Source organism: Endocarpon pusillum, assembly GCF_000464535.1.
Source record: "Endocarpon pusillum Z07020 unplaced genomic scaffold C743391, whole genome shotgun sequence".
In the NCBI taxonomy this organism is placed as follows: domain Eukaryota; kingdom Fungi; phylum Ascomycota; class Eurotiomycetes; order Verrucariales; family Verrucariaceae; genus Endocarpon; species Endocarpon pusillum.
The window spans coordinates 1956-14984 of record NW_006913608.1 but is presented as its reverse complement, the minus strand read 5'-3'; the positions used below and the strand labels follow the sequence as shown (position 1 = coordinate 14984).

The 13029-nt window shown below is 49.6% G+C and overlaps 6 protein-coding genes across 6 annotated transcripts; 3 read left to right on the top strand and 3 right to left on the bottom strand.

The window, feature by feature from the left end:
- Positions 1-2235: 2235 nt before the first annotated feature.
- EPUS_09410 (uncharacterized protein) lies at positions 2236-3628 on the bottom strand (the record flags this gene model as incomplete). Its single annotated transcript, XM_007789446.1, has 3 exons — positions 2236-2997; positions 3048-3445; positions 3505-3628. 3 exons carry the CDS (start codon positions 3626-3628, stop codon positions 2236-2238), a joined length of 1284 nt encoding a protein of 427 aa, XP_007787636.1.
- Positions 3629-4295: 667 nt separating this feature from the next.
- Positions 4296-4567, top strand: EPUS_09409 (uncharacterized protein; the record flags this gene model as incomplete). Its single annotated transcript, XM_007789445.1, has 2 exons — positions 4296-4324; positions 4372-4567. 2 exons carry the CDS (start codon positions 4296-4298, stop codon positions 4565-4567), a joined length of 225 nt encoding a protein of 74 aa, XP_007787635.1.
- A 287-nt stretch (positions 4568-4854) lies between these two features.
- EPUS_09408 (uncharacterized protein) lies at positions 4855-6968 on the top strand (the record flags this gene model as incomplete). The annotated part of the gene is made up of 7 exons (XM_007789444.1): positions 4855-5579; positions 6154-6234; positions 6329-6372; positions 6475-6505; positions 6558-6601; positions 6657-6746; positions 6796-6968. 7 exons carry the CDS (start codon positions 4855-4857, stop codon positions 6966-6968), a joined length of 1188 nt encoding a protein of 395 aa, XP_007787634.1.
- A 1048-nt stretch (positions 6969-8016) lies between these two features.
- On the bottom strand, positions 8017-10130 carry EPUS_09407 (uncharacterized protein; the record flags this gene model as incomplete). The annotated part of the gene is made up of 7 exons (XM_007789443.1): positions 8017-8189; positions 8239-8328; positions 8384-8427; positions 8480-8510; positions 8613-8656; positions 8751-8831; positions 9406-10130. The coding sequence occupies 7 exons, from the start codon at positions 10128-10130 to the stop codon at positions 8017-8019; spliced, it is 1188 nt and encodes a 395-aa protein (XP_007787633.1).
- A 287-nt stretch (positions 10131-10417) lies between these two features.
- EPUS_09406 (uncharacterized protein) lies at positions 10418-10689 on the bottom strand (the record flags this gene model as incomplete). Its single annotated transcript, XM_007789442.1, has 2 exons — positions 10418-10613; positions 10661-10689. The coding sequence occupies 2 exons, from the start codon at positions 10687-10689 to the stop codon at positions 10418-10420; spliced, it is 225 nt and encodes a 74-aa protein (XP_007787632.1).
- Positions 10690-11356: 667 nt separating this feature from the next.
- Positions 11357-12749, top strand: EPUS_09405 (uncharacterized protein; the record flags this gene model as incomplete). Its single annotated transcript, XM_007789441.1, has 3 exons — positions 11357-11480; positions 11540-11937; positions 11988-12749. The coding sequence occupies 3 exons, from the start codon at positions 11357-11359 to the stop codon at positions 12747-12749; spliced, it is 1284 nt and encodes a 427-aa protein (XP_007787631.1).
- Positions 12750-13029: the final 280 nt, after the last annotated feature.

Below are 13029 nucleotides of genomic sequence, written 5' to 3'. Positions count from 1 at the left end.
GCTAAGAACGACTAGTACTAATACATGGCCACACTCTCTTCTAGGAGCTTCTTTGGTGATCATCCATACAAATTATTATAATTGATACCGCTTAGCTTTTGTAGTATTAGTAACGACGCTCATTACCTGTCCTGCCTCAAAGTTACTAGCTTAGAGCTAACGTTACTTCTGCCTGATACCGCAGTAGTAGATCATCCTCACCAGGTTGACGGTAGTTTTGATTATAGCTAACACTTTCCGCCAATCAGACTTACTTCCTACTAATTCTATACCTTGGTACCTCGAGCGAGGTGTGTTGAAAGGATTAGTTAGTTGAAAATGAAATGAGTATGGAGTACAGACGTCTGCCATCACTCGCATGCATCCGGGCGCAGGAAGGGTAAGCTAGAGGCTAGATAAATATGTGCCGACCTCCGTCTCACTTCCTTTTATACTACGTACTCCGTACACTGCTCAGCTTAACGATTTCCTAAACTAAAGAAAGAACAAACTTCAAGACTTTTTGTACTACGTATGCACCTAGTGACTTCCATGCTCTGACGAGTACGAGATTCATGCAGTTATAGATTTCTTACGCTATCGACTGTGACATAGCATTATACTTTCTTAGTCAAGATCCTTTTCACTATATTCAAACGGACTTCGAACCCACTATGTGTTGCAAGATCTAGCAGCAGCTCTGCAATTGTGGAACCCGGAACCCGGAACCCGGAACCCTGATTCCAAAGTAGGGTTTCACAAACGGATCCGAAGAAAACTTTGGAGATGACCCAGATTTCAATCGCCAAATTTGCATCTACTTGGTAGTCTCGGGGCCTTAGAGACGTGGAATCTAGATCACGGGTTTCGGGGGGCCATTTGCCTTTCTGTTCGTTCAGCCTGTTTCCTCCGATGAGACTGGTAACCAGATGATGAGATGATTCTGTGTTAAGATCTAAGCCTTTCAATTTTTAAGAGACAGTAGCATGAAAATAGAACAACCATTCATCGTTCTCTGCATGCACGTGGTGGCCGGCAAAGATGGAAGTTCGGAAGCAGGAAGTCAATCCCCCTAGGGCATGTTTCTGTTCAAGCCGCTTGACTTTCCACTTCAGCTGAAGTAGCTACCACCGGATGAGGTGCCGGGACGAGCGCTCCTGTGGAGAGCTAAGGATTTTACCTGTTGAAGAAGGAACAACCAAAAGACAATACTCATCCTTCATCCACCATATCTTGGATGCCCTTGTCAGCCGCCAGGACATGAAATGGTGAACCTGTATACTAAGCTCGAGTTCTCCGAAAAGGGAGTCGTTGTCAAGAGCTATAGGCCACCAACATACAGTGCGTTACTCTGACCAAAGGATTAATTTCATAGTTTCTCATCTCATGTCCCAGTCGTCCCTATTCCTTAACGTGCTCTCTTCTTTCAGCCTATGCCAAAAAGGAAGAACAGGGTATAAATAGTCGTTCCCTGCTTTCTTGTATGCTTCCTGGTGGCTGTCAGACTACAGAGCTCTGAGAAATCGGTATGATTCGCATTGTACCGTCCATTGGTCCCGTTCATTTGACAACAGCCTTTTCCGACGTATAATCGCTGGCAATCCGATGGGGCTGTCATGCTGGGCACCCTCATCAGATTGGTCTCCTATGATGACTCATTCCTACCACGATCGTGCATATACCTGGCGGACGCCAGAATCGCCCTACATGTTTTCTGTCTATATTCTTATAGTAACTATGAAGCTACGACGGTGTGCACCCTGAGAAGATCTCTCATCTCATCCTTGTTGTCATATTGCGATCCGGTGAATTCCTGGATATGCTTTCTTGTCAACATCTGATGATGGTCGTAGGACAGGTCTTTGATCAGGGTGCCCGCCACGATCCTCACCATAGGGTTTTACCGGACGTGATGCCTTTTTGTCCAACCAAGAACCTCATATCACTCGGTCAACAATGCGCATTGAAGACCGTAACCTACTAGATTATTATGAAATCCTTTCGGTGCAACTACAGAAATCCTTCAGTTGTAGATTGTCCTCCATCGAAGCACACCTGTATGGGATTAACGTGAACAGGGTTTCAACGCGTGCCTCAAGGCCCGCGGGTATCTTGTGTTTACGCTATGCTACGCTATGCTACGCTATGCTACGCTTTCCTTCCTTCTCGCTATGCATCATAAAATACAGGTATTATCTCATCTGGCTGCTACCAGATGAGGTCCTCCATACGTTTCCAGTCCAGCTGGTTTCTACTTCAGGCATTCCTTGCCCTGGTCTTTGCCCTACCCCTACTTCCCCCTTTGGGCTTGCCCGACACGGCAGCCTTTTCCTCGGTTTCCGTTTTGGGTGATTTGTCCGTGGTATCCGGGACGTTTTCCTCATCTGATTTCGACACTGTGGGGCCCTCCCGCTCCTCACCACCTTCCTTTGCGCATTCATTGTCATTCTTCTCACCGTCCGAGCCACCCTTTCCCTTCTCGGCAGCTCCCTTTTCCGGCTCTGGGTTCTCAGTAGGGGTACCCGGCGGCGTGTCAACACGGATCTTGAACGATATCTCCGTCCCCCTCTGCGAAGACGCCGGCGTGATATACGTGACGAAGGCGTGCGTCTTATTTCTGAGGCTTATACGCCTCATTGCGCGCTTTGAAGCTCTGTTGTCTGAGTCTTCTTCTTCTCCGTCGCCGTTGTCGTCTCGAGACCTCTTGGAGCTGGAGCTTCGCTGTGATGAGGCTGACGCCGACGAGCTTCGCTCTCGATCCGTGTTGATGATCTGGCCGAAGATTGTGTCTAGTTGGTTCCTGGATTTTTCCAGGAAGGAGTATAGCTCTTCAGCAGAGAGATTTGGACGGGCTTGCTGGATCTGGTTCAATGGTTCGGTGCTGTACTCGGGCAGGGAGAGAGGTTTGTCGGCTGGGCCGCACAGTGGTGTTGCTGGTGTGGAGGAGGGGTGGCTCGCAGCTGGCGAAGCAGACTTGATTGGGCGGACCGACTCGTAATGAGGATGGGTTGATTCTCCCTACTTGATGTTAGATTTTGGGGTTTGGGCTTGAGGCAGAGAGTGCTTACGCCGAACGACACGTGGACAAATTGTCTCGGCTGTCCAGCAGCACGTTTGTTGTTGACCATCTGGTCAAAAGGCTGGCCAGCATCGGTGGGCCGGTGAATCAGCACATCTCTGTCGTATGCCTCGGAGAAGGCCCTGATCTCTACCTCTCCGCCCCAGGTCTTTGGCTTTGCCATATTCTCCAGATAGGCCTCGTAGGGATCCTCGGCGCTGGCTCTTCTTGACCGGCTGGATCTTGTGTTTGGCTGGCTTCGCACCAAGTCTTCAGTATCAAGGGGGACAAATGGTTCGAATTGCTCTCGATTGGCACGGAGATACCAGACGACGGTCTGGCGGATCTCATCGTGTCTTTCAGTGGTATCGAATAGTTGGTCCGACAAGGCTCGAAACAGGCAATTCCCTACCGGGCAAGTACCTTAGTACACACCCTAGGACATACTGAGAGAGCAATACACATACCATCCGAAACGATGGGTCTTCTGTGCAGTCCCCATAGTTCCATGAACGGCCAGTAAGGCTTCTGGCTCTTCCTTCCTGCACGCACCATGATGGGCAGACGTCTTCTGCCATCGCTGTTAGACATCTTGACAGAGCCATTGAGAACACGCAAATGCTTGTTCTCCTGCTCAAGGAGTCTGGCATTCATATGCCGACCCTTGAGGAGGGAAAAAAGTAAGACAAGAATGGGGGCATAAGCAGACACATGGCCAATCTTCCGGCCCACGGGTGGAAGTTACGTAGTGCCCACTACCTCGTGTACGTACATAGTAATGCAAAAACAAGGGGCCAACTGACAGGGCTAGTATGGGCGCCACAGACTTACCAAGAACGGGAATATGTGGGGCAAGACTGGGGCGGTTACCCAATAAGTTAACGGAAAATCACGTCTTCCCAAGCCTTGGCCAGCAAGTTTGATTGGTATGGAACGTTGTCAAGGCTGAATGGTTGATGGTGTCAATCACCGACAACGGCGAGGCGTGAGAAGGTGGTACAGACACTTGAAGACAGAGTCGTCATACAGATCGAAGCTTGACGAGAGATTGAGTGATGAGTTGGAAACAGCAAAGACCCGCGAAGAGAAATATATCTACACGTACGTTTGCACGATTCGAAGTTCAATACCTTCAATTGCATAATGGTCTGTTCACTCCATGCTATTCACCAACCATTGATAGACAATGAACAATCATAGAGTTATTGCCTGAATAGGAAACACCGGCTCTATTCAAGGTGAAGTTGCCAAGGCCACAATGGCGGAGAAAAGGATTGTCGTTGTTGGGTATGTCGACAATCGCGCTGCTTAAGAGAACCCGCTGATGGTGGCAGAGCTGGTGTAGCAGGATTGACAACAGCGCTGCTGCTCTCGAAGAATCCATCATACAAAATCACTGTTGCAGCCAAATATATGCCAGGAGATTACCACATTGAATACGCTTCGCCATGGGCGGGTGCCAATTATATGCCGTTGGTCACACCAAACACCTACTATAAATCCAAGAAGGGTCTGCTAAAGCAATCTTAGAGTCTCAGTGCGAGGTTCACCTGCTGCAGCCTGGGACAGAAATACGTGGCCCGCCCTCGAGCACCTTGCGCGCAATCATCCCGAGGCAGGTGTACACTACCAACGTAAGAGTTTTGGCATTCAGAGAAATTCTATCCTCTAACCTTCAAAACAGCTTCTCACGTATTGAATAGGAAGAAAGATGTTGGGTCAGTAGCTGCATCATCGTTGGCGGAACTCCTATCGACCAGTCCATGGTGGAAAGATCTAGTGCCTGATGTATAAAGCTTGCCCCTTTGAAGCATCGAATGAAAAGCTCATCGCTGCAGTTTCGTGTGATCCCCAAGGCCGAACTCGACGACGACATCGACTCTGCCACGTCCTTCACATCGGTATGTATCAATACGGCTATATATCTTCCATACTTAGTCTCAGAGTGCTCCAAAGCAGGCGTGAGTTTCAAGCGCGCCATTTTCAACCACATTTGTGATGCTGTCACCGCCCACCATTCTGGGCAGAAAGCTCATGTCGTTATTAACTGCACGGGTTTGTCTGCTGCCAAAATAGGAGGCGTCGAGGACGGTACAGTCACCCCAGCACGGGGCCAGATAGTTCTCGTCAGGAACGATCCCGGCGCCATGTATACCATTTCAGGATGTGACGACGGAGAGGATGAAGTCGTCTATGTTATGATGCGAGCAACAGGTGGAGGCACAATTCTGGGTGGTTCGTACCAGAAGGGTAATTGGGAGTCTCAGCCCGATCCCAATCTCGCGATGAGGATCATGAGGAGGGCCGTAAAGCTTTGTCCGCAGCTCACATTGGGGGCTGGTGTAGAAGGGCTGGACATTATTCGTCATGGTGTTGGTCTTAGGCCCCTCAGAGCTGCGGGTGCCAGGGTAGAGAAAGAAAAGATCAACGGGATTTGGGTCATCCATAATTATGGTCATGGTGGTTATGGATATCAATCTTCGTATGGCTGCTCACAAGAGGTGGTTAAGCTGGCGGACAACATATTAGACGAGAAAGCCAGGTTGTAGATATTTGACGGTTAGCATATAGTCATCGTGATGCTATCTCAACAGCAGAGCAGGTCATCGACCTTAAAAATGACTCTTCTAGTAAGATCAGATCAAACGTGAGAGGTGTATGCCTATTTCACTCCAATCAGCAAGTCTCATCCTGGGTAGAGATCGGCCCATCCTCTCTCTATGGGGGGCCGATGGCCAGCAGAAACTCAGGAATCCTTTCTAATATTTCGTGTTTAGATTCTAAACCTTCTAGACGCATCTCCGGCTGAAGACTGAATGTATGTGTATGTATATGTATATATATGTATCTTAAAATCAGAGTGTTCCGTATCAGAGTAGAAGCTTTCACATACTCCCTTTGATGTGCATTCAAGAAGAAGTTGTGCTGTGAAGAAGGCCAAGGGATTTCGTCAAGCTGCCACGCAGATCCTGATGCGACTCGGACCTCAAGTGCCAAAAAGGAGCAACAATCTCTGACCACATTTCAATCTTCATTTTTCTCCTCCCTTTCTCTGTGTTCTACCACGTGTCACAATCTGCGTCCAGGTTCCTTTGCGACTACAATCGCCTTAATAGGGACAAGGTCTCGGGGCGAAGCTATTCCCTCGAACCTAGCACGCTGCGAAGCCCAGTTGCGATGGACTTTTCAAACATCTTGTATGCCGCCTCGATCTGGTCGAAAAGCTCCATTGAGGAGTCGCGCCTTGCATGGAGATCATACTGTGAAGAAATTGCTAACTCAACTGTTCAGTCGTCTCGTGAATCTGTTGGTCGGTGCTGTAATGATTCTGGGTGGTAAGCAGCGTGCCCTGCATTGTCGCGCAGCTTGCGCACAACGCGCGATCTCGAGGACAAACCAGTGTACCTGATTAGGAAGCTGATGCTTGTGGCCCGCAGGGATCAGTCAATTCATCCCACATCTCACAATGTATACCAACCCGCGATATTCGAACCTCAACAGCAGGCTGATTCCGCAACAGAGGCAACACGATCACGGGCATATATGTGATACTTTTTGGCCTTGGTCCGTCTAAAGTCTGTGAAATACTCTATAACTGAATACCTGACTGTCTCCATAGCTATCGGAGGCCTCGAGCTCCTACCTCAAGTTCCACCTTATCTCCCTCGATACGCGAGTTTCCTCTTCTCCTTCCTTGGTCGTGGTTTCTGTGAGTCGTGGCATCCAGAGGCCAACAGCTGAAGCTCACGCTACTACAGTCTACGTGTTTGTCGGGTCGATTATCATTGAGGGCAATAAACTTCGACTCATTGCCGGACTGGTGGTGGCCATTATTGGGGTGGCCTATTGTGCCCTTGAATTCGCACCCCAAATCGAACCACCCTCGAACATGAGAGATGCAGACGCTGGATGGGGCGCAGAACAAGTCTGAAGAAACTGTTTGCTCTCAAGTATGATAAAACGGGGCCAAGAAGGGAGATGGACGTCTGCCAGGCGGGCTGCCATAGGTTGTATTCGCAGAACCGTGTTTCCCGCGGTATTATGCCTTTTTGGAAGCAGAACATAAACTCGCTGAGATAAGGCTTTCCTTATTCTACATGTACGATAGCCATCTTCGATAGTTGGGCCTCGAGAGAGCATGAAGGAATTGGAAAGGGACGCTGTCTGAGAAGGCGCATGGTGGCATCTCAACCGTCGATGCCAAGCAACCCGTCGAATACATTGATGGTATCAGTGTAGTAGAGTTCCTGTGAGAAGTAACCATATAATCAAGGTTGTTGTTGCTGGATTCCCTACGAAATGAATGCTTTTACTGCCACTCCCTAGTAGCCAAGTACCAGCAGCGCCAAGATCAAAGGGGCTTTTCCAACAGCCAATAGGAGCCGGTTTAGACCCGATTACGCAGCGTTCTCCTTCACTTTCCAACCTTTGCGTCGGACGCAGATTCTGACGTTGCAACGTCAGAATCTGCGTCCGACGCAAAGGTTGGAAAGTGAAGGAGAACGCTGCGTAATCGGGTCTAAACCGGCTCCTATTGGCTGTTGGAAAAGCCCCTTTGATCTTGGCGCTGCTGGTACTTGGCTACTAGGGAGTGGCAGTAAAAGCATTCATTTCGTAGGGAATCCAGCAACAACAACCTTGATTATATGGTTACTTCTCACAGGAACTCTACTACACTGATACCATCAATGTATTCGACGGGTTGCTTGGCATCGACGGTTGAGATGCCACCATGCGCCTTCTCAGACAGCGTCCCTTTCCAATTCCTTCATGCTCTCTCGAGGCCCAACTATCGAAGATGGCTATCGTACATGTAGAATAAGGAAAGCCTTATCTCAGCGAGTTTATGTTCTGCTTCCAAAAAGGCATAATACCGCGGGAAACACGGTTCTGCGAATACAACCTATGGCAGCCCGCCTGGCAGACGTCCATCTCCCTTCTTGGCCCCGTTTTATCATACTTGAGAGCAAACAGTTTCTTCAGACTTGTTCTGCGCCCCATCCAGCGTCTGCATCTCTCATGTTCGAGGGTGGTTCGATTTGGGGTGCGAATTCAAGGGCACAATAGGCCACCCCAATAATGGCCACCACCAGTCCGGCAATGAGTCGAAGTTTATTGCCCTCAATGATAATCGACCCGACAAACACGTAGACTGTAGTAGCGTGAGCTTCAGCTGTTGGCCTCTGGATGCCACGACTCACAGAAACCACGACCAAGGAAGGAGAAGAGGAAACTCGCGTATCGAGGGAGATAAGGTGGAACTTGAGGTAGGAGCTCGAGGCCTCCGATAGCTATGGAGACAGTCAGGTATTCAGTTATAGAGTATTTCACAGACTTTAGACGGACCAAGGCCAAAAAGTATCACATATATGCCCGTGATCGTGTTGCCTCTGTTGCGGAATCAGCCTGCTGTTGAGGTTCGAATATCGCGGGTTGGTATACATTGTGAGATGTGGGATGAATTGACTGATCCCTGCGGGCCACAAGCATCAGCTTCCTAATCAGGTACACTGGTTTGTCCTCGAGATCGCGCGTTGTGCGCAAGCTGCGCGACAATGCAGGGCACGCTGCTTACCACCCAGAATCATTACAGCACCGACCAACAGATTCACGAGACGACTGAACAGTTGAGTTAGCAATTTCTTCACAGTATGATCTCCATGCAAGGCGCGACTCCTCAATGGAGCTTTTCGACCAGATCGAGGCGGCATACAAGATGTTTGAAAAGTCCATCGCAACTGGGCTTCGCAGCGTGCTAGGTTCGAGGGAATAGCTTCGCCCCGAGACCTTGTCCCTATTAAGGCGATTGTAGTCGCAAAGGAACCTGGACGCAGATTGTGACACGTGGTAGAACACAGAGAAAGGGAGGAGAAAAATGAAGATTGAAATGTGGTCAGAGATTGTTGCTCCTTTTTGGCACTTGAGGTCCGAGTCGCATCAGGATCTGCGTGGCAGCTTGACGAAATCCCTTGGCCTTCTTCACAGCACAACTTCTTCTTGAATGCACATCAAAGGGAGTATGTGAAAGCTTCTACTCTGATACGGAACACTCTGATTTTAAGATACATATATATACATATACATACACATACATTCAGTCTTCAGCCGGAGATGCGTCTAGAAGGTTTAGAATCTAAACACGAAATATTAGAAAGGATTCCTGAGTTTCTGCTGGCCATCGGCCCCCCATAGAGAGAGGATGGGCCGATCTCTACCCAGGATGAGACTTGCTGATTGGAGTGAAATAGGCATACACCTCTCACGTTTGATCTGATCTTACTAGAAGAGTCATTTTTAAGGTCGATGACCTGCTCTGCTGTTGAGATAGCATCACGATGACTATATGCTAACCGTCAAATATCTACAACCTGGCTTTCTCGTCTAATATGTTGTCCGCCAGCTTAACCACCTCTTGTGAGCAGCCATACGAAGATTGATATCCATAACCACCATGACCATAATTATGGATGACCCAAATCCCGTTGATCTTTTCTTTCTCTACCCTGGCACCCGCAGCTCTGAGGGGCCTAAGACCAACACCATGACGAATAATGTCCAGCCCTTCTACACCAGCCCCCAATGTGAGCTGCGGACAAAGCTTTACGGCCCTCCTCATGATCCTCATCGCGAGATTGGGATCGGGCTGAGACTCCCAATTACCCTTCTGGTACGAACCACCCAGAATTGTGCCTCCACCTGTTGCTCGCATCATAACATAGACGACTTCATCCTCTCCGTCGTCACATCCTGAAATGGTATACATGGCGCCGGGATCGTTCCTGACGAGAACTATCTGGCCCCGTGCTGGGGTGACTGTACCGTCCTCGACGCCTCCTATTTTGGCAGCAGACAAACCCGTGCAGTTAATAACGACATGAGCTTTCTGCCCAGAATGGTGGGCGGTGACAGCATCACAAATGTGGTTGAAAATGGCGCGCTTGAAACTCACGCCTGCTTTGGAGCACTCTGAGACTAAGTATGGAAGATATATAGCCGTATTGATACATACCGATGTGAAGGACGTGGCAGAGTCGATGTCGTCGTCGAGTTCGGCCTTGGGGATCACACGAAACTGCAGCGATGAGCTTTTCATTCGATGCTTCAAAGGGGCAAGCTTTATACATCAGGCACTAGATCTTTCCACCATGGACTGGTCGATAGGAGTTCCGCCAACGATGATGCAGCTACTGACCCAACATCTTTCTTCCTATTCAATACGTGAGAAGCTGTTTTGAAGGTTAGAGGATAGAATTTCTCTGAATGCCAAAACTCTTACGTTGGTAGTGTACACCTGCCTCGGGATGATTGCGCGCAAGGTGCTCGAGGGCGGGCCACGTATTTCTGTCCCAGGCTGCAGCAGGTGAACCTCGCACTGAGACTCTAAGATTGCTTTAGCAGACCCTTCTTGGATTTATAGTAGGTGTTTGGTGTGACCAACGGCATATAATTGGCACCCGCCCATGGCGAAGCGTATTCAATGTGGTAATCTCCTGGCATATATTTGGCTGCAACAGTGATTTTGTATGATGGATTCTTCGAGAGCAGCAGCGCTGTTGTCAATCCTGCTACACCAGCTCTGCCACCATCAGCGGGTTCTCTTAAGCAGCGCGATTGTCGACATACCCAACAACGACAATCCTTTTCTCCGCCATTGTGGCCTTGGCAACTTCACCTTGAATAGAGCCGGTGTTTCCTATTCAGGCAATAACTCTATGATTGTTCATTGTCTATCAATGGTTGGTGAATAGCATGGAGTGAACAGACCATTATGCAATTGAAGGTATTGAACTTCGAATCGTGCAAACGTACGTGTAGATATATTTCTCTTCGCGGGTCTTTGCTGTTTCCAACTCATCACTCAATCTCTCGTCAAGCTTCGATCTGTATGACGACTCTGTCTTCAAGTGTCTGTACCACCTTCTCACGCCTCGCCGTTGTCGGTGATTGACACCATCAACCATTCAGCCTTGACAACGTTCCATACCAATCAAACTTGCTGGCCAAGGCTTGGGAAGACGTGATTTTCCGTTAACTTATTGGGTAACCGCCCCAGTCTTGCCCCACATATTCCCGTTCTTGGTAAGTCTGTGGCGCCCATACTAGCCCTGTCAGTTGGCCCCTTGTTTTTGCATTACTATGTACGTACACGAGGTAGTGGGCACTACGTAACTTCCACCCGTGGGCCGGAAGATTGGCCATGTGTCTGCTTATGCCCCCATTCTTGTCTTACTTTTTTCCCTCCTCAAGGGTCGGCATATGAATGCCAGACTCCTTGAGCAGGAGAACAAGCATTTGCGTGTTCTCAATGGCTCTGTCAAGATGTCTAACAGCGATGGCAGAAGACGTCTGCCCATCATGGTGCGTGCAGGAAGGAAGAGCCAGAAGCCTTACTGGCCGTTCATGGAACTATGGGGACTGCACAGAAGACCCATCGTTTCGGATGGTATGTGTATTGCTCTCTCAGTATGTCCTAGGGTGTGTACTAAGGTACTTGCCCGGTAGGGAATTGCCTGTTTCGAGCCTTGTCGGACCAACTATTCGATACCACTGAAAGACACGATGAGATCCGCCAGACCGTCGTCTGGTATCTCCGTGCCAATCGAGAGCAATTCGAACCATTTGTCCCCCTTGATACTGAAGACTTGGTGCGAAGCCAGCCAAACACAAGATCCAGCCGGTCAAGAAGAGCCAGCGCCGAGGATCCCTACGAGGCCTATCTGGAGAATATGGCAAAGCCAAAGACCTGGGGCGGAGAGGTAGAGATCAGGGCCTTCTCCGAGGCATACGACAGAGATGTGCTGATTCACCGGCCCACCGATGCTGGCCAGCCTTTTGACCAGATGGTCAACAACAAACGTGCTGCTGGACAGCCGAGACAATTTGTCCACGTGTCGTTCGGCGTAAGCACTCTCTGCCTCAAGCCCAAACCCCAAAATCTAACATCAAGTAGGGAGAATCAACCCATCCTCATTACGAGTCGGTCCGCCCAATCAAGTCTGCTTCGCCAGCTGCGAGCCACCCCTCCTCCACACCAGCAACACCACTGTGCGGCCCAGCCGACAAACCTCTCTCCCTGCCCGAGTACAGCACCGAACCATTGAACCAGATCCAGCAAGCCCGTCCAAATCTCTCTGCTGAAGAGCTATACTCCTTCCTGGAAAAATCCAGGAACCAACTAGACACAATCTTCGGCCAGATCATCAACACGGATCGAGAGCGAAGCTCGTCGGCGTCAGCCTCATCACAGCGAAGCTCCAGCTCCAAGAGGTCTCGAGACGACAACGGCGACGGAGAAGAAGAAGACTCAGACAACAGAGCTTCAAAGCGCGCAATGAGGCGTATAAGCCTCAGAAATAAGACGCACGCCTTCGTCACGTATATCACGCCGGCGTCTTCGCAGAGGGGGACGGAGATATCGTTCAAGATCCGTGTTGACACGCCGCCGGGTACCCCTACTGAGAACCCAGAGCCGGAAAAGGGAGCTGCCGAGAAGGGAAAGGGTGGCTCGGACGGTGAGAAGAATGACAATGAATGCGCAAAGGAAGGTGGTGAGGAGCGGGAGGGCCCCACAGTGTCGAAATCAGATGAGGAAAACGTCCCGGATACCACGGACAAATCACCCAAAACGGAAACCGAGGAAAAGGCTGCCGTGTCGGGCAAGCCCAAAGGGGGAAGTAGGGGTAGGGCAAAGACCAGGGCAAGGAATGCCTGAAGTAGAAACCAGCTGGACTGGAAACGTATGGAGGACCTCATCTGGTAGCAGCCAGATGAGATAATACCTGTATTTTATGATGCATAGCGAGAAGGAAGGAAAGCGTAGCATAGCGTAGCATAGCGTAGCATAGCGTAAACACAAGATACCCGCGGGCCTTGAGGCACGCGTTGAAACCCTGTTCACGTTAATCCCATACAGGTGTGCTTCGATGGAGGACAATCTACAACTGAAGGATTTCTGTAGTTGCACCGAAAGGATTTCATAATAATCTAGTAGG